The following is a 20472-nucleotide window of genomic DNA, read 5'->3' as shown; positions in this document are numbered from 1 at the left end:
TTGAAGAAAGAGGTAGAAAAAATAAGACTCCAAGTCTTGCTGGAGTGGCAGCCGACAATGCGATGCGGCTGCTGCATGCAGCTAGCGTGTTGATGCCCCTCTAGAAGGGTTTCTGCGCGTTATGAAAAACTATTCTATAATTAATTTAATGTTACTTATTGTCTCAAGAGTGTTAGTACTTTTTAAAATAATTTTAGTCAAAATTGGAACTATTTAACTTTTTCGATATGTGAGAATTGTATTCTTTGTCGACAGAGGGAGTATTAGGCCTACAAACTCTATGCCATGGGAGCTCGATCCCTGACAAACATGGCTTATATTTCAATTCCCAGTCAAGAACATAAGCCTGAAGGATCATTAGTGTTTTGTTACCTGGTTTCTGCTGCTGTTTGCTCCATGATCTGCTGGCCATGAAAATGAGGCGTCAATACAACTAGGAGGTAAATTTTATCCATTCAAATATATGAATATGTAATGCTAATCTAATCAACGCCGTACTTGAGACTGACATACTATCTGCTGGACTAGTTAATGCCTTCTTTAATTGAACGAGTTCAGGATTCTCATCGGATTCATAATCTGATAAGATCACACGGACATGTTTTCTGGCAACAGAGTGATCAGACCGTGATCAACTTAAAACTGTCCTAGTGCTTTCAGCCATATCACCTAGGTGATCAACCTTCTTAGAAGAACTACGTATCTCTTCAGCCACGTCACATAGTTCATCAACCATCTTAGAAGAACTCCTAATCGATAGGAGATCTTGGTAATTCCTGCAGAATTCAATTATGTACCAAACTGACATCAACTTTGCATTACTGTATTGACGATCATCATCTGCTTTTGCAGTATATTGTAGTCCACTAGGTACTAGATGGCTGAAGCACCACTCGTATTCCAAACAATACATCGCAGGCGGAAATTGATACATGCGGTTTGTGGTGTACAAGGAATTACAGGTGTAACAAATTTCAGCTGTAAAAAGATTGCTAGGTTGCCGAACAGGCCTTAGTATCACAGCTATATACTGCAGACTGAACCACACGTGCAGAAAGTTGTGGCTTATGCAGCAAACACCATCTACCCAGAATTAGTATGTTCGAATAAGTAGATATATTTTTGTTTTCACAACCAAATAATGCACGCTACAGCTAGAGAACTCGCAAAAGCAACAACATAATGATATCCAGAAACTTAAACACAGTGCTAAACACCAATAATCACTGGAGATCACAGCATGTTTCTCCCAGCATTTTCATTATTTCTGAGCTGTGATGGCTGTTCTTTCCAGTCACATGCGCGCTTCCTTATTCAGAAGTCGATACCCAGCAAGGATGCAGCATCAGGGGTTGTGTGGAGACATGCTGCTCTCCTAGTCTTCCCTTGCCTTCTGCTGAAGCTGAGACAGCATGTTGGATGCCGCTGAGTCTCGTGCCTCATGAGGGGTGACCTTCATATCACCATCTGCACTCAAGTTGAAATCTGGGCCCGTAAGGTGGACACTTGCCTGGTACATATCTGCCAATTTAGGAGTACAAATTGTAAAAGATCGAACATGTAGGAATTAAAAGTTATAAGAAAGATTGCCCAAGCTAGAGCAAAAAGAGATTCCGATTATACTTACCAGCGGACATTTGATTAATTCAAATTGTGATTAGGATGTATACGTTCTAAGATCATGCATATGGTATGGTATTAGAACATGTGTAAGCACCTACCAGAGTCCGACTTTATTGCAGCTTTATTTATATGCTATGTGTCAGTTTTACAGTTACGGTTCAAGAAGAGCAAACTGTGAAGCCTAAATCTGACTGGATTATTCTGATGCCTATATGGTCCAAGGACTCTATGCAGGAACTTAAAAACCAGTGATTATCAACCACATACCACCGGTAACTGAAGGAAGTACTTTGTATCTTGGAAGAATCCAGTTGCTCTCACGGCATATGTCATCCAGTTCCTGCAATGACTATGTCAGACAGAGGATTGTAGAGGCAGTCATGATAATAATTTACATCAGATGATGTCTTGCCTGGCATCTGTTCCGTAGAAGGATGGCTTCTTTCAGTTTCTTCCTCTTTATGTTCATGGTTTGGCATCCTTCTACAGAGCTAATTGGATTGACAACTCCCATCATCTTCCAACTATTCTCATATTTCTTTAGGATTGACGTTACTTTAGGTGTCATCTCCGTTTCTGCACATGGTTTGAAAATGATATGCACTGGTTTGATATAACTTGAAGGTAAAAGATCGAGGTTGATTAGCAACAATCACACATTCACACAGTTGAAAAGATATGTTGATATATATAGGTCTACAATTATTCTACGGGAATTGAACTTATTTTTGTCCTTGGGAGGCTAAATAATGTTCATACAATTGTATTCTGCAGTCTTGTATGGATGGGATGGTGACGCCCAACTCCATCATTTGGGACTAAGGCTAACATATATAAATCGAAGCCTAAGAATACAAGGCCCTCGTGCTATGTTTAGTAACGTTGTGGAATGGAAAGACAATTTGTTTGCGACAAGATCATTTGATTTCACACTGTTATTGTCCATTTTATACTGGTCACTTCTACAAGACGTGTTGGTCTATCATCAAATGTGATGTGTTGGCACCTTGGCTGAGGTGCAATGTGGAAATTTCAGAAACCTACAACTCCTCAACACAGCCCTCCTGACCCTTTTGTCCAAAAAAGAGAATGTTGTATTAGTCAAGGATTTTAGACCAATTAGTCTCATTCGCAGTTTTGCCAAATTGGTTACTAAACTGATAGCTAACCAATTGCGAGGTCTAGGAGTTCCCTTGCAAATATCTCGGACTCCCTCTCTCCATCAGAAATTCGATACAAGCACAACTCCAGCCGCTCATTGACAAAATTGCGGAGAAACTCCCATGGTGGAAGGCGGACCTGATGAACCATGCGGGTAGGGCCATATATGTGCAACATGTGTTCATGGCTATGCTGATTTATATTGCTACTGCCATGGATCTGCCCCCCTTGGTGTCTAAAGGCCATCGACAAAATTCGTTGAAACCTTTTGTGGCAAGGAAGAAAAGAAGCTAACGGAGGGCATTTGCTAGCATGGCCCAAGGTCAGCAGGCCTAAGGAACTGGGAGGCCTTGGTATCTTGGATTTACCTCGTTTTGGTTGGGCTCTTAGGGTGAGATGGCTGTGGCTTGGCAGAACTGAACCAGAAAGACCATGGAGCGCTCTCCCAGTCCCGGTTCATAGTTGTGCTCAAACCCTGTTTACTACTGCTATACATTCAAAAGTTGGCAACGCTGCATCCACAAAATTTTGGACTGACAGATGGTTAAATGGATGCTCCATCGAGTTGTTGGCTCCCCCGTCTTTTTACTTGTGTACCTAAAAGGAGAGCCAGCAAGAGAACTGTACACGAAGCTTTGACAAACAACAAGTGGCTCGAGGACATACAGGGCCACTACTCGGTCGCGGTACTCTCTGATTTCATGGACATTTGGGATTTGGTACAGGATGTGATCTTGCAACCGGAGTTCAGAGATATCCACAAATGGAGTTTTGAAGCCTCGGGTGAGATTTCTACCAAATCAGCATTCGAGGCCATCTTTCACGGGTCAACCTATTTTGCGGCGAGTAAGCTGATTTGGGGGACATGAGCTCAAAGGAAATGTAAATTTTTCCTGTGGCCACTTGCTCACAATCGTTGTTGGACAACAGAAAAGCTCGCACGACGGGGCCTTCCACATCCGGAGCACTGTCCTCTATGTTGTGTGTGTGTGTGTGTATGTGTGTGTGTTGTTTGGCTTTTGTAGCCTAAATCCTCTTCTCATAATGCAATGATATGTAGCTCTCCTACATATTTGAGAAAAAAAAAGTATCTAGATTTTAGTTGTGAAAAGGTAAAATACCTGTCAAGATTGTTTGAATTTCCATTTCGTACTCAGCACTTCGATCTCCAAGCACAAAATGCTCACGGAGCTGAAACGTAGATAGACTAACATGAGTACACATTAGGTTATCGAGGAAAAGAAGAATTATGATCAACAAGCATCACTGTAACTTTAGAAATAAATTGCAATATGTAACATACTGTATCATCTCGCATCTTCCTAAGTAATTGCAGTGCCGCATACTTTTGAACATCCATGTTACTTGTGATGCCACCTGAAATGCAATTTGAAATATGCAGATAAAGATTTGGAAGCATCAATATGGAAGTAATCAATAATAGGAAAAAAGAAATTTCTTTTTTCTTGGATAGGATTGTCCTTACCAGACTTTTCATTGACTTTCTCCTTTTGGTTTTTCAAGGCATGGTCGTTAATTACAGGATCAACATCTGGTGTCTGAAAGATAATTAATTCTTTAAGTTGACGTTAACACATAAACATTCATTTTAGACTTGCTATTACTGTTAGCTTCTTGTTCCTTCAAACTTTCATCTATTTCAGAGAGGGATGAAGATTTCCCATTTTGAAATACCTGCTCCTTTGGCGCACTCAATGATGAACCCAAAGGCCAGTCCCTGCAACATGTCAAGAGTAATCTTTAGTTATTAACCTAAAAACGTTGTAAGACACATTTTGTTATCAATGTTTCATGCATAATCAGCTGAAATAAATCTTTATGTATACCTGTTCAGGACATTTAACAAGACCTCTTTATATGGCAGTAAATGGTAGCATTCAACAACGGATGTCGTTCTTGGGTATAGACCATTTTCAAATATAGGACCACTCATCCTGTCATAGGAAAGGAAGAAATACAATAGGGACAAATTTTATAAATTACTACAATTGAAAATTGCATATTAACACTAAGCAAAGCAACACATTTAGGAGGGACAATTAACAATTATGTCATATACACATAAAACAGGGTATCTTGAAAAGGGTGGAAAGAACTTAAGCAAATTAACCATTGCTGACATTTTTTTAATAGGTCTGCAACGTGCAATGGTACAAAGTAGGCAAAGTGGAAAAACAAACCTTTCAATCAGGGCATCTAAAGGCATTTCCTTAAGCTTGCTATCGACAGTCTCATCATAGTGCAGAAGGAACAACATGGTAGCTCTCCCTTTCTTACTCAGTGAGTACACTCGATGTTCTTCAACAAAACGCAAATTTGTACGCTTCATACCTATTAAAACAAAAGTGTGTGAGACATACCTATTAAGACATACAAAAGATAGGTGCACAAGCATAAAACTTGCAGAATCAATAAAATCAAGCACACAATTCCACTTCCGAAGCAACTTGTGTATGGAGCACACAATCAGGTGTAATTTCGAAAAGAACATTGAGTGCTATCAGCTCATGTACATAATCTAAGTTACTCTAGGACGCGATTGGTTGGCTTCCCGGCCAAGCTTGGCTCGCTCTAGTCATCCAGGCCTCAGCAGCCATGCTGGATGTGCGTGCAGGAGGGTTATGTTTGGTTACTCGCGTGGAAACAACCTTTTTTTTTCCACAAGAGGCAACCTCAAATACGTGCAATGCAATCTGGCGACACCCTAGACCAGGAAACCAATACGTATATATTGCATCTAGCAAGCCTGGTAGAACCTCGTACATGCAACCAATCGCGCCCCTAATGTGCCAGTGGATGCAAGACCATATTAAATCATGTTTTAGTAGCAAACAACTTGTATAGAATCAAATTAAATGAGAGGAGCAAAAACAACACCAGCTACCCTAAATCCACAAAGTGACCATATTTGTGCCCCTGTGCTTGTGGGTGAACTACAATGCTATTACAAATTCAGGCATGGACCTGTGGCCACTAGCCACAAGGCTGCATCTAATTGCTCTAGTAAGGAAAAAAAAGAATAAGGGTGCATACATATAATGCAGTCTAAGTTCAAGAAGAAAACTGTAGAAGTGTACTCCCTCCGTCTCAAAAAGACCGTTGTTGTTGACTTTGACTAATTATATTTGACCGCTCGTCTTATTTAAAATTATTGTGCAAATTCTAAAATAGATAAATTATTATTAAAGTATCTCTAATGATCAAATAAGTCATATTAAAATATATAATATTTATATAAAAAATTTAAATAAGACGGATGGTCAAATAAGATGTCTAAGTCAACAACAACGGTCTTTTTGAGACGGAGGGAGTATAGCACTAACCTGTTTTGAGCTCCACTTCTGAATATGCAATCTGCTGAAGCACGTACGGTTCAGAAGGAAGTGCCATGGATTTATTATTCGACCCCTGCAATGGCATGTCACCGCTGAGCGAACCACCTAATGCCGTCTTGATATCTTTCTCAAATATTGACCAGATGCCCTTGGTTTTGGATCCATGCTCGAGTAAGCACACTTTCTTTGTCCGATTTAGAAGCAGAACTGCGACCTTGGAGATCGGCCACATGATCATCTCAGGGGAGTCCTTTGTGGGGTCGAGCACTTCGGCAATGTCACAGGCGTCGATGATTGCCTTGTCAGTAACCGAGAGCCCCGCCCCCACTCCGTTGCCAAGGCGGTTCTGCGCCTGGTTCAGGTACATGAGCAGATTTTTGTTGCTGACGGTGAGGGACGCGGACATGCAGAACCGATCGGGGCTGGCAAACTCGAGCTGCGGGAACTGCTTCCGGTGGTAGTAGTTGTACAGGAGAACCGTCGCGTGGACCTGCGCAACCACAGAACCACATCCATGGCGGCATAGTGAGGTAAGTGGCAGAGGCGTAGTGAGGTAAGTGGCAGACGAGTTATCGGAGAAAACAAAAGCAAATCCCAAAAGCCCAAAGCACGAAACAAATAAGCCGCAGTACGCTCCATGATGGCGCCGCGACGAAAGCCGCAGCTCGATCGGCAATTGCAACCAAATAAAAAAAAAGTGTGTGATCAACACTAAGCGGAACAATGTTATAGATCAACCCGTAGAAGCCGCGAATTCCGAATGCCGCAAGCACGTAGCACGCCGCGCGACCCAAATCCACACCCAAAACGAATCGCACGGGGAGGAGGCGCAAGCCCCATGCTCCGTCCGTTCCTCAACTCCGATCGACCCCTCCAGGAAACCCCACCGCGCGCAACCGCGTCACAACCGACTGACGAAAAGGAGCAATGGGTCAAGCACAAGAGCTTCCTCACCTGACGCGCCACGGTCTCCTGGGTCGCAGGCGACAGGGCCACCTCCCGGTCGACCTGTCCGCGCGGCAGCACCGGCACCACGAGGTGCTCCACCAGCAGCTCCACCGCGTCCTCCAGCTGCACCACCTCGTCCTCGCTGCCACTGGCGCCGCCGCCTTCTTCCTCCATCACCAGAACCCAAGCAGCGTCCCGCGCCGCCTCTAGGGTTTTGCGCGGCGGGGGCTGGGGTTTCCTTGGAAGGGCAGGGGGCGGCCGCTGTTCCGACGAGGCGACGAGGGAGTGGGATGGCAGGAAATGGAAGGCGCAGGCGCGATCGAGCAGGAAGGGAAGCCGTGAAAAAGGAAAACGGTTGGTGTGCGGAGAGCGCAGGGGGGCGAGATCCGCCGTCCAACACCGGACCTGGTGGATCGGGACCGTCCGAGGCGGCGTCACGAGGAGTTGGCCGCGGCGGCTGGCCTTGTGCTTGCGACTGGATTCTACTGGGACAGGCTTTTTGTCTGAGTTGTCGCTCCAGGTTCCACGGATCATCATTGGACGAGCTCAGGTCGTACGGCGGGCGCTGCGAAGATCTGGCTTTTGAGTTTTGAGCAGTTTCCCATGGAAATTAATTGAAAACAGTAACCCTACACCTCAATCGAGTGTTGGAATAGTCAGGGCACTCACAGTCAAGACTCTATCACAGGGTCTAAGACACTTAATTACATATTATTTATGGTATTTTGCTGATGTGGCAGCATATTTATTGAAGAAAGAGGTAGAAAAAATAAGACTCCAAGTCTTATTTAGACTCCAAGTCCACATTGTTCGAGGTAATAAATAACTTTAGACTCTATGATAGAGTCTGCATTGTGAGTGCCCTTAGGACAGTCTCAATGCACAACTTTATGACATAGTTATTACGACTAATCGAGCTATATGAGTTTTATGAGGATGAAAGTCCTCTCTCATCTGATGAAACTTCTTTATTTAATGACCCTGTCAAGTTAGTAATTTTGCTTATGTGACACCCTATTTAATGTGCATGACACTCTCATGAAACATGCATTGAGACTGGCTTTAGAGTAAGGCTAATAATATAGCCAGCTGTTGGCTGTAAGGTTTCTTTATAACCTTCTTGTAGCCCACTTATATAATGGTTAGTTCATCACTATTAATACATGGCCTACTTGTCTGTCTCACAAACTTTCTTGGTTTTTGTATCTGAGCCGCTGTAAGCTTACAGCTCGCTTTTACTCTCTCTCCTTTTCTCTCTCCTCCACCTTAGCATTTTGCCGGCTTATAGCCTGCTATAATACTTGCTCTTAGGCCAGTCTCAGTGGGGAGTTTCACGTTGTTTCCATAATTGCCATGTCATGTGAAATGAAATAAAACTTGGATAAAACACCCACTCTCAATGGAGAGTTTTATTTCATAGTTTCATAGACATTTAATTTCAAGACTCATAGAGAGTTGGTAATCGTGCCAAGAGAGTTTTCATCTAGATGAAACTCATTTCTTCTCTCTTCTTAAATACACCGTCATGTCATCAAAAAGCCTATGTGACAACTTATTTAATGCAAATGAAACTCACATGAAACTCTCATTGAGACTGGCCTTAGATTCATCTTCTTCTCCATCTCATGACTCTTTTTCTCTTTTTTTTATCTCCGGTGGGCTTAAAAGAGATTTTTGGGAGACAAACATGCCATACGGTGGGGGCGGTAGAGACGGCGGCGAGGCGAAGGCGACGATGATGCTGCTGGAGCAGGCAGCGGAGGAGGTGTCTAGGCTAGGTTAGGACGAGGGCAGCATGGCCATGACTGCAGCAGTGGAGGGGAAAAAGGAGGTTGCCGCGGGCACGGTAGGGTCTCGTCGAAACTCCACGTATGTGGAGCTTCAGCGACACCCTACCACGCCGTGATGGGGCCGTTGGCAGTGGGCGTGACAGTGGCGTGTTGGAGGAGGAAGTAGACATGAAGGAAAGAAATCAAGTGTTTTGGGCACCCAAACACTCAAGTGATGGAGTGGAGAGACTCTTTGGAAGCAAGGTAGTTATGCATAGATTGACTCTTTGAGAAGCAAGGTAGTTGGCGCATGCGCAATATTTATACCTACCTCGGAAGTCAGGGGTGTTTGAGTTCAACTTACTCACCTTGTATTTTGAAAAATCAAATAGTCTCAAATTTACTCAAATATATGTATAAATTAATAATATTTATGACACGTGTCATTATGTATATTTTTATAATAAATCTATTTCGAGATACTATTCTTATAATTAATTTTGTGAGGATATTATGAGCATTGAACTACAATTACTATTCATGTTCATAATTACATGTCTCAACATGAGCGTTACTATATAAGCTATGAACCGTAAAATTAGCTTAATTATTTGTTAGTTTTATCATTGCCTATTGTTTAGATGGAATTATAGGTGTGAAATTTGTTATTACACATGTTGATGCAATCGTAATGCCAATTCACTAGGTGCGGGGGTGGGTATTAGGTATAAAATCTTACCCGCTAGATTCTGTGAATATAGGTAGGATTTGATATTTCGGATATCCTCATGAATGAGTATTTGTTCTACATGCACCTTACTCAACTCATTGCCATCCTTATCGCTGGCTCGTGGGGTGGGAGCATGCCCTGTCTCAAGGAGGCCGTCAAATGGCATAGGTGCGAGGATGTGATAGGACGAGTGGCGACACATGTCACTTGGGGGGTTGTGGCCTGTGGGAAGGAGTGAATTTGTATAGAGTTTGCAATCTCGAAATGGCACAAGTTTAGATTATTTTTAGTGGGAGTTTTATCTATATTAATAGGGTGGCACGTAGATATTTATATGCCATGGCATCATTTTTAAGAAGAAAGAAAAGACTTGGCTCGATTTTTAACTCGAGTCATGAAATGCTATGGGAAAGGCTATGAAACAATATAATACTATCAAGTGTACAATAAAAGTCACACATCCACTTGCACAATATTCGCTTTTAAATAATATGAACATTGATAAAGGTTGTGCCACAGAATTATTGAAAATCAAAGCAAATGGTTACTCTAGTGGACGTGATTATGGTCATGCAGGCTCGCATGGCAGTTGTAATATACTAGTTAACAAGCCCACCTTTATTCAAGCTTACATGTGAAATATTCAAACATTGGTTGCACAAGGTGTTAGTTGGGACAGTAACACTGATAAATTTTACTAAACAAATTCGTTACAAGTATTGCTTTCAGTCACACTGAAGGTTGGGTTTGCATCATGCAGATACAATGAAACTATCTATGTCTATCTCAGAGTCCGTCCCAACGAGGACAAAAAGGGGTGAACCCATGTGAAGTCAAGACATCTGAGAAAGAGTGGCCTTGAACCAAGACCAATAATTTACCCGCAGGGGATCACATTTCTGCAGGTTTACAGCAAACAACGGTTGGGTGAACCCATGTGAAGTCAGGACATCTGAGAAATAGTGGCCTTGAACCAAGACCAATATTCTACCCGCAGGGGATCACATTTCTGCAGGATACAGCAAACAACGGTTGCAGGATCAGCATCTGCGGTTTCAGGATGGGAGCTCCTTATCGGTTCAAGGGTGGATTTAAGTTCATCTGAAGGCTGCAAACCAGTGCAGAGAAGATCGAGCAGCAAACCCAAAGCAAATATACAAGTCCAATCATTCTTCAGGACCTTGAAACAAACACCAGAGATGCGCTCATCGTCTACTAGCAAGTTATTCTCACCCTTGTATAGACCTTTGAGGTATCTCCAGGGGCTTTCATTCCGAGGGTTTGCTAGAATAGCTTCAATTGTGTAGTCTACTTCTGAATCACGCACCACTGTAAGGCCACCAAGAAGCGGTGATCTTGTTATAACAAAGTATCTCTGTTGGAAAACAAGTTAAACATACTTCAGTGCAAGCTAAATAGCTGATCCCAATTAGTCAGCAGAAAAAAAAACACTTAGGAAGCAGCACAGGACACAGCAGAATGTAACAGGCAATATGAATGTCAAGAATAATCATACAATCAATTTTGCCAAGATATGACCGATAGGTACATTACCTGTGTTGGTTACATGGACATGGTACAAACAAATTGCTTATATACATTTTTTTACAAATGACAGAAAATGTTTACATAGGCGACTGTGTAATTCTATAATGCCATAGACTTAATACAGGAAGTAAATCAGATCAAGTGTATTGTTATCCAGACTAATTGGATGAAATTAACATGGGATGATCTATGAACTAAAATAATGAATACAGTGTAAGTTAAATTGCATGAAACTAGAAAAAAAATCTCAAACACGCAGGAAAAACTAGAAAATTTTAAGAGGCAAAGAATAGAGCATGACCTGATTCCAAGCTGAATTGTTGAAGACATCTTCCTTAAGCAGCTGGTTGCAGTACTCCATTTCAGTCTCCCATCCCCCCAACGCTTGAAGAACCCACTACAACAATTGTAATTAAGCAATCATGTTAGTAGAAGATTTTACTGATACTCAGCTTAGCTTAGTACTCATATACCTGTCTATGAGACCAAGCATGGTAATTTTTTGCATCAATAGCAAGTATCTTCTTTGTGAATTCATGCTCTTTGTTTGCAATATCAGGTCCCAATTTCTCAGCAAGCCACCTCTTATGATGCCTGGTAATAAAATTGGACCCTGGAGGGTTAGTCATTATTAGGATATGTATATATCAGGATGAATTAGGCTCAATTATTTCCTAGATAGGCTGTTTCTATGTATAGCCTAGGATAGTTTCCTTGTACAGGTAATAGCTTACCATGTTTGTACTCTCCATGTATGCCTATTGGGCTATTGGCTATTATATAAGGCTCCCCACCCACATAGGGTGTGTGGTGATGCTATACATGGTATCAGAGACCTAGGTCCTCTTTCCTTCCCACCCACGTCCAGCCCTATCTCCTCCTAGGCCTCCCTCCCACGCCCAGACCTCTCTCCTCCCAGGTCGCCATGTCGACCTCCCCTGCCCCCAGCTCCAGCCAATCTTCTGGCACCATGGCCCCTACAGGCACCTCCGCTGCCCCGGCCATCCTCGTTGCCCCCTATGCGATGATATCTAAAACCACATCCCGGTGACCCTGGAACTGGCCAAGCCCAACTTCAACCAGTGGGAGCCGTTCTTCTCCTCCCTCTGCAGGAAATTTGGTCTTCTCTCGCACGTGGATGGCACGGTGGAGGCCAATCCCACTAACCCTGCTTGGGCCATCGCGGACTCCTGCGTTCACGGCCAGATCCTTGGATCCGCTGGACCGGACGTCCTCGGCCTTGCTGCGGCGCCAAACCAGACTGCGCGCGAGCTCTGGGTCGCCATCAAGCACCTCTTCGAGGCCAACAAGGCTCCGCGCGCCATCTTCCTGGGTCACGAGTTCCACTCCATGACCTAGGGTGATTCGTCCATCGACGACTATGCCCAGCGCATGAAGGCCACCGCCGATGCGCTCCGCGATGTCGGCCGCACCATCACCGACTCGGAGCCCGTCCTCAACTTCCTGCGCGGCCTCAATCCCCGCTTCACTGGTACTGCCGATAACATCGCTGATTCGCACCCCTGCTGGACTTCGCCACCGCTAGCGAGAAGCTCGTGCTGAAGGAGCTCCGCCTCGCCAATGAGGGCACCGTTGCTGCCCAGACCGCGTTCCACGCCTCGTGCGACACAGCTTGCTTTACCATCTCCAGTCCCACCGGCGGCAATTTCGCCACCGGTCGCCAGGGCGGCAACAACGGCGGCTCCAGCAGCGGTGGTAATCCGGGCAGCAGTGGCGGTCATTGGAAGAAGAAGGGCAGGGGCAGCGCCCAATCCGGGGGTGGGCACAGGCCTTCTGCACCGTCAGCGGCCCCCTGGTACTGCTATCCTCCCTGGGCAGCCGAGGTGCAGCAGCAGCCATGGCGCCCACCAGCGTGGGGAGGCCCAGGGGTCCTCCGCGCCTTCCCTTCAGCCCAAGCCCACACCGCGCTCGCTCCCGCCCAGTTCTCCGGCACTGGCACTGCGACCCCTGCTCCACCTCCTCAGCAGCAAGGCGGCTGGGATCAGGCCGACCTGATCGCCGCTCTGAACCAGATGTCTCTCCAGGGGCCGTCCCCTGGGTCCTCGACACCGGCGCCACGACTCACATGTTATCCTCGGATGGTATACTTCTGTCCCGTCTTCCCCCTCCTTCAGGTATCACAGTTGGCAATGGCACCATCATTCCCATCACCAGCCGTGGCACATCCATACTATCTTCCCCTAACTCTGTTTTTCATCTTAACAATGTTCTGGTTGCCCCCGATTTAGTGCGCAACCTCCTTTCTGTTCATCAATTCACCTGTGACTGTGACAATAATTGTTCCATTGAATTTGACGCTTGTGGTTTTTCTGTCAAGGACCAACAGACGGGGCGCGTGACTCTTCGCTGCAATAGTGATGGCGACCTCTACACCTTCCCCTCCATGCCAGCACACCACTGCAACCTTGCCATCACTTCGTCCCTATGGCACCAGCGCCTCACCACACTACAGAGCCTGTCGGTCATCTCCTACAATAAGAGCTCGCCATGTCTCTGCCATGCATGTCAACTTGGCAAGCATGTGTGGCTCCCCCTTTAGTCATTCCACCGCTGTAACCCATGCTCCTTTTAACTTAGTTCATTGTGATGTGTGGACATCTCCCGTACTCAGCATCTCTAGATTTAAATACTATCTTGTTTTGCTGGATGATTTTTCTCATTATAGGTGGTCTTTTCCTCTTAGACAAAAATCTGAGGTGCACCGCCACATTGTTGAGTTCATTGCCTGCACTCAGACACAATTTGGCACCACACCTAAATCCATTCAAGCTGACAACGGGACTGAGTTTGTTAATCTGACTACTACTACCTTCCTCACCAGCCATGGTATTACACTCCGCCTCTCATGCCCCTATACCTCCCCACAAAACGGCAAGGCTGAACGCATGCTCCACACCACAAATAACACCATCCGCACCATGCTTCTTCATGCATCCATGCCACCTCCGTACTGGGCTGACGCCCTAACCACAACCACCTTCCTTCTCAATAGACGTCCCTCCTCCATTCACAACAACATACCCCACCAACTCCTTCACAGCACCCTCCCAGACTACACTTCGCTTCGAGTTTTTGGATGCCTCTATTATCCCAACCTCACAGCCACCTCCCCACACAAACTCGCCCCTCGATCCACCCCCTGTGTTTTCCTAGGCTACCCATCCTCTCACAAGGGCTACCGCTGCCTCGACATGGCCACTCGTCGCATTATCATCTCTCGCCATGTCATTTTGTATGAGTCCGTCTTTCCATTCTCGGCAGCAGCACCATCGGCGGCTTCCATGCCGTCTTCACTTGATTTTTTTGCTGCAGGGACTCTCTTCCGCGGCGGCACCAGCAAGCACCATTACACTGCCCGCGGATGCCGCCTCCAGCCAGGATGCGTCGCCGAAGCCCTAGACTCGGCCATCCTCCAGCTGGACCCCGTGGTTACCCCTGCGGGTGGGCACCCTGCTGCTGCTGCTCCTGCAAGCGGGCCCAGCTGGCCGGCCAGCGGTTTGGCGTCGTCTACACTCGCCGCGCCCAGTCTACAGTGCCGACCACAGAGGCAGTGGCCCCTGCAGCTGTTTTCGTGGCCCCTGCTGTACCAGCGGCACCGGCACCCCCTCCAGCACCCCCCGGTGGCACCACTTGTTGGGCCTCCATCAGCTCCAATGGCCCGGCCACCGGCAGCCTCCGCACCGTCCAGCGCTACGGCTTCTCCACCTCCGTCGCCTCGCCCATCCCGGCGAACTATCGCAGTGCCCTCGCCGATCCCAATTGACGCGTTGCGATGGCTGAAGAGTACAAGGTGCTCATCGGCAACGGCACTTGGCGCCTCGTCCCTCGGTCACCTGGTGCGAACATTGTCACTGGCAAGTGGTTGTTCAAGCACAAGCTTCACTCCGACGGCTCCCTTGCCCGACATAAGGCGCGCTTGGTTGTCCGCGGCTTCTCATAGGAGGCCGGCGTCGACTACGACGAGACCTTCAGTCCGGTCGTCAAGCCTGCCACGATCCGCACCGTCCTTAGCATTGTCTTCACGAGATTGGCCCATACACCAGCTCAACGTGAAGAATGCCTTCCTTCATGGCAACCTTGAGGAGACGGTCTACTGTGAGCAGCCGAAAGGCTCCGTGGACCCTGCTGCCCCTAACTCTGTATGCTTGCTGCAGAAGTCCCTATATGGACTTAAGCAGGCACCACGAGTTTGGAACCAGCGCTTCTCCACCTACATCTGCAGCATCGGCTTCACCACCTCCAAGTCCGATGCTCCCTGTTCATCTACAAGGCCGGCGCCGGCATGGCCTACCTCCTCCTCTACGTCGACGACATCATCGTCACCGCGTCGTCCACGACACTTCTCCAGCATGTCACCTCCCAGCTTCACTCATAATTTGCCATGACAAACCTTGGCGAACTCCACCACTTCCTCAGCATCTTGGTGACCCGGGACAACAGTGGTCTGTTCCTTTCCCAGCGGCAGTACGCTGTGGATCTCCTCCAGCGTGCTGGCATGTCTGAATGCCACTCGACTGCTACACCTATGGATGTCCAGACCAAGTTGTCTGCCTCAGAGGGCGCCCCGATCGCCAACCCCTCGGAGTACAGGAGCATTGCTGGTGCCCTCCAGTACCTCATGTTGACACGACCAGACCTGGCGTATGCTGTCCAGCAGGTCTGTCTCTCCATGCTCGGCCCTCGTGAGCCGCACCTTGCGTTGATCAAGCACATCTTGCGCTACGTCAAGGGCTCACTGTCAGCAGGTCTGCAATTGCGCACCAGCGCCGTTGATCAGCTCACCGCCTACTCCGACGCTGACTGGGCTGGCTGCCCTGACACGCCCCGCTCCACCTTCGGCTTCTGTGTCTACCTCAGTGACAACCTAGTGTCTTGGTCCTCCAAGCGTCAAACGACGGTGTCTCGCTCCAGTGCCAAAGCCGAATACCGTGCAGTGGCACATGTTGTGGCCGAGGGCTGCTGGCTGCGTCAGTTGCTCCAGGAGCTCCACGTCCACATCCCGCTTGCGACAGTTGTCTACTGTGACAATGTGAGTGCAGTCTACATGACTGCCAACCCTGTCCACCACCACCGCACAAAGCACATCGGGATCGACATCCACTTCGTCCGCGAAAAGGTTGCTATGGGACAGTTCCGAGTGCTTCATGTCCCCTCCGCACATCAGTTCGCCGACATCATGACCAAGGCTTTGCCCGTCCAGCTCTTCAATGATTTTCGGACCAGTCTGCATCCGTGACTCTTCCGCTACGACTGCGGACGGGTATTAGGATATGTATATATCAGGATCAATTAGGCTCAATTAGAGAGTTTCCTAGATAGGCTGTTTCTGTGTATAGCCTAGGATAGTTTCCTTGTACAGGTAATAGCTTACCATGTTTGTACTCTCCATGTATGCCTATTGGCTATATATATGAAAGGCTCCCACCCCACATAGGGTGTGTGGTGATTCTATACAGTCATGATTTCCAGAGCAAAGAAAAAAGATGAACAAAGTTAAAAACTACAGTATGAAAGATATTTAGTCAAGATATTGCCAATTGTTCATGCAAAACCTCCAGACACCAAAGAGAAGTTAGTTTCTGTGAATTACTAAATGTGAAAAAAGATTTTGTATAATGAAACTCACCAGATTTGGTAATTTTTTGGATTACATTCAGCAATTTTTCCGACAAATTTCATCTCCTCCAGTAAATCAAAATCTAGTGCCTCCAGAATAAGGCGCCGGAAATGCCAAACCTATCAAGTAGACAATTATTCTGTAATGTCAAAAAAGTTACAAACAAAAGAGATGACTGATCTACAAACGAAATACACGATTCAAACTAAAACAACATGGTAATAAGCTAGAAACAGCATAAAAAGTAATTCTCTGTTACTACACAGCATGAGTGCTGTTCAAGAATTTTGTAGCATACTGCAAGAAACATAGCACAGGGAGAAAATTATGACCAAGCGGTATGCCTTTGCCTTCTACAAAAAATCATGGAGGATGATAAAAGTATTCTGTATGACTGAATGATAGACAGTGTCAACATGAGAGTACAAACTTTCTAAAGCTGCAACTGGCTACAGGCTAGAGTGGGTAGTTTACATGGAAAAATTCCAACTTTCTAAAACTGGCTCCACGTCCACTGCTTTTTTCTACTTCTGTAGCAGTGTTGCATACTCATAATTGAACAAGACGAGTAGTGGATAATAAATTGTCTCCATTGTAGGCATTGAAGCTCATCACTAACACTTGGTTTCAAGTCAAAATCGAAACTAAATGGTTGAACCTCCATAGTAAAAGTAGTATATTTTCCCTTAAAAAAATCATTCTTACTTGACCATAGAAACTTAAGTTTCAAATAACCCCATAAAAATAAAGTAGGCCAAGAAAAAAGGATGAAGGGAATTCTCACGGTGTAGTTGCCAGGGTTGAGCTCGATGGCCTCGGCGGTGAGGCGAAGAGCACGGGGGCTTCGCTCACCGGTGAAGTAAAGGGCACGGAAGTAATCCATGACCTCACGGAAGTCATCTCGGTAGGCGATGGGCACCACGGGGCTAGGCCCGTCGTCCTGCGGCACCGGCACCACATCGGCCAGTTCCGGCCAACTGCTGGGGCCTGACTTAGCGTGCTCCATGTGCGATGAGTCCAGCTGACCACCAGGGTTGGACCCGGTAATTGACTGATAATTTTTGCCAAAAAAAGGAAGTTAGTAGGCATAATACTAAATGTGTACTACACCTGTAACTAGCAGATACAAATACAAATAGCTCAAGTAATTGTGCTTTTCAAATCTACAAACAGAAAAGTCAGCAGCAAGATAAGTGAAAAAACACAGCGGACATAAAAATAATGTTGCCTAACAATTGTTCAAGCACACTATTAATATACTTGAATCATTCTGTCCTTTTCAGTTTGCCAGGTTAATTTGTTATTTTCCACATCAACATAATGCGGTGGTGTGCAGCCACAAGATTCATTTTGGTATCAACACAGATCAATAAAGATTCAGTTTTAACACACATCACACAGAGATTCAAACTTAAGGTAATTAATTTTCGTGTTCCTTTCATGGAACAGCCACCAGCCACAGGGGTGGACACAGAGTGTACACATGTACACCCAATAATTTTTGCAAAGCAATCGAAGTTAGTAGGCATAATACATGCATATACACTTGAAATCAGATTCAGATCGGATTACGAATAGCATGTTAGGGTTTGGGCGCACGGCTTCGCACAGCAGGAAGGGAAGACCAGCCTGGTGGTGCTCGTCGCCGGCGAAGGTGGCGGGTAGCGAAGTAGGACAGCAGTGACGGCCGGCCCAGTCGTTGGTAGTGGGGGGTTGCGCGCATGTTTAGGGTGGTGGAAGAAGACAAGGCAGAGTAGGGTTGCAGCATACAGCTACAAGTGGATTGGGTGCGTAAATGACATTTTTAGAGCGAGGGCCGGTCTGAGGCTGGAGCAGAATCAAGCAGACGGAGAGGGACGAGCTGTTGGCGTGGGAAGGAGAGAGAAGATAGTGGCGCTGTGCGCCTGTGCGGACGGAGACCTACCTGTGGAGCTGTGTGCCGGCCGCGCCGGAGCCGGGACACCGGGGCTGCAGAGGGCGGGCGCCGCGCCGGAGCGGGTCGCGAGGATGCTGGGCCCCAGGTAGTGCTTGACAGAGCGCGGTCTCTTCTCCGGGTTGCGGCGCGGCGAGCGGAGGGAGGAGATGGGCCGCGAACGAGACGGGTTCAGGCGGCGCTCTGCGGATGGATCGGGATTCGGGACTCGGGAGGAAGAAGAAGCGACTAGGAGAGAGAAGAAAAAAAAAAAACGACAGCCTCTTCGCTTGTCCGTACTTCTTCTGATTTTTTTCTCACAAATTAGCGAATAAGTACTTTTACGAGACCAGTAAATAGGTTAGACTAATTTCGTATAAATTTTATAGAACCAGTTCAGTTTCATAAAAAAAACTTAGAGACAAACAAAATTCCACGTCAGGGTTTAGTAGTCATAGTGGTGAAATAATAATAATTTGTGTTAGCCTATTATCTAGAGATAAGTAGTGATATAGTCTTTTAGAGACTATAAAAATTACATTGGGTACGACGCTTGCATCATCTCTTTATGAAGCTAGTGTCAAATTCGCTTCATCAACTTATATACTAATTAAGTATTTTTAGTGTTGTTATAGAAACTTTTATTAGCCTATTTACCCTTTCTACCCATTAAGACCTTTCAGGATGCCGTGGAAATATGGAATGGCAGAAAGAGAACTACAGCCTCTTCATTGCCGCCATCGGTCTTGGATCCAAAGGGGTTAGGCATGGACCTGCGGAATGTGTTTGTCGAGGGAGAAAGGAAGGTAGCACGGAAATCATGAACTTGTTCGTTTAGACTTATCAGCCGAATCTGCTGGCTATTCTATTATGGCTTATCAGCCCAACGAACAAGACATAGAAAATACTATTGGCTAATTTGTTGTAAGAGAAAAATACTGCTAAATGACTGATAGATTTGACTGATAAGCTCAAGAGAATAAACTAGAGATTATTGACAACATATAATATAAATGTGATGTTTCACGTCTTTGTGTATTCAGGCCTTGTTTAGTTCCCAAAATTTTTCAAGATTCCCCGTCACATCGAATTTTGCGGCACATGCATGAAGCATTAAATATAGACGAAAACAAAAACTAATTACACAGTTTGCTTGTAAATCGCGAAACGAATCTTTTGACTCTGGTTAGTCTATAATTAGATAATATTTGCCACAAACAAACGAAAGTGATACAGTGGCGAAATCCAAAAGAATTCGCGAACTAAACCAGGCCTCATATAGTAAATTAGTAAGAGAAGCTCTATAGCGCTAATCGTCGAGTTCGAGCGCTCGGAGCATAGCACGGTGCTGCCAACTCGTTCTTACACACTACAAGCATTTAATGATTCTTTGTTGGGTCATTAATTTCTTTACTAGGCACAACTGCATGTATCATGTATGTGTGTGATGGAGATGGAAGGTGGATGTGTGTTGTAGGTCACTGCTGGTGCAATGTTTTATCTTATTGTTTTCTTCTTTTGTATTTTACTTACCCTTTCAATTTATATATATCAAGTTTACATTAATTTTTTATTTCTTCATTTCATTTTCAATGTTCCTTCCTCCTTTTTTTTCCATTTTTTCTTCTGCATTTGTATGGGTTATATCACATACCAAGATGTTTGGATTTGCTTAACTATAAATAATTTGTGTATTTATGATGTGTCTTCTAAATTTATATGTTACATACATACCAAAACATTGACTTTACTTAACCATAGAAATATTGTGCCTTTGTTATGTGTCT

At 45.6% G+C, this 20472-nt stretch overlaps 2 protein-coding genes across 2 annotated transcripts; both read right to left on the bottom strand.

Annotated features, from left to right (window-relative positions):
• Positions 957 to 7625, bottom strand: LOC8058999. Its single transcript, XM_021453566.1, has 11 exons — positions 7095 to 7625; positions 6129 to 6630; positions 4986 to 5136; positions 4632 to 4739; positions 4480 to 4522; positions 4271 to 4343; positions 4088 to 4161; positions 3906 to 3975; positions 2036 to 2199; positions 1891 to 1963; positions 957 to 1521 (listed from the first exon to the last, which is right to left on the bottom strand). Exons 1-11 carry the CDS (start codon positions 7623 to 7625, stop codon positions 1376 to 1378), a joined length of 1935 nt encoding a protein of 644 aa, XP_021309241.1. The 3' UTR covers positions 957 to 1375.
• Positions 10185 to 18984, bottom strand: LOC8054810 (protein farnesyltransferase/geranylgeranyltransferase type-1 subunit alpha). The gene is made up of 6 exons (XM_002460473.2): positions 18698 to 18984; positions 17558 to 17824; positions 16783 to 16892; positions 11609 to 11729; positions 11437 to 11532; positions 10185 to 10962 (listed from the first exon to the last, which is right to left on the bottom strand). The coding sequence occupies exons 2-6, from the start codon at positions 17777 to 17779 to the stop codon at positions 10531 to 10533; spliced, it is 981 nt and encodes a 326-aa protein (XP_002460518.1). The 5' UTR covers positions 17780 to 17824; positions 18698 to 18984; the 3' UTR covers positions 10185 to 10530.

The sequence above is a fragment of the Sorghum bicolor genome, chromosome 2 (genome assembly GCF_000003195.3).
Source record: "Sorghum bicolor cultivar BTx623 chromosome 2, Sorghum_bicolor_NCBIv3, whole genome shotgun sequence".
NCBI lineage: Eukaryota > Viridiplantae > Streptophyta > Magnoliopsida > Poales > Poaceae > Sorghum > Sorghum bicolor.
Note: the sequence above shows the minus strand (reverse complement) of the source record. Positions and strands in the feature narration are given on the sequence as shown.

Coding starts and splice junctions, on each gene's coding strand:
- LOC8058999 (XM_021453566.1), bottom strand. CDS start 7,625: ATGATGATCCGTGGAACCTGGAGCGACAACTCAGACAAAAAGCCTGTC. Junction 4,523..4,631: donor TTGTTAAATGTCCTGAACAG/GTATACATAAAG, acceptor GACATGTTGCAG/GGACTGGCCTTTGGGTTCAT. Junction 3,976..4,087: donor GGAAGATGCGAGATGATACA/GTATGTTACATA, acceptor TCTACGTTTCAG/CTCCGTGAGCATTTTGTGCT.
- LOC8054810 (XM_002460473.2), bottom strand. CDS start 17,779: ATGGAGCACGCTAAGTCAGGCCCCAGCAGTTGGCCGGAACTGGCCGAT. Junction 11,730..16,782: donor CCAAAAAATTACCAAATCTG/GTGAGTTTCATT, acceptor TTTTATTACCAG/GCATCATAAGAGGTGGCTTG. Junction 10,963..11,436: donor ACAATTCAGCTTGGAATCAG/GTCATGCTCTAT, acceptor GTTTTCCAACAG/AGATACTTTGTTATAACAAG.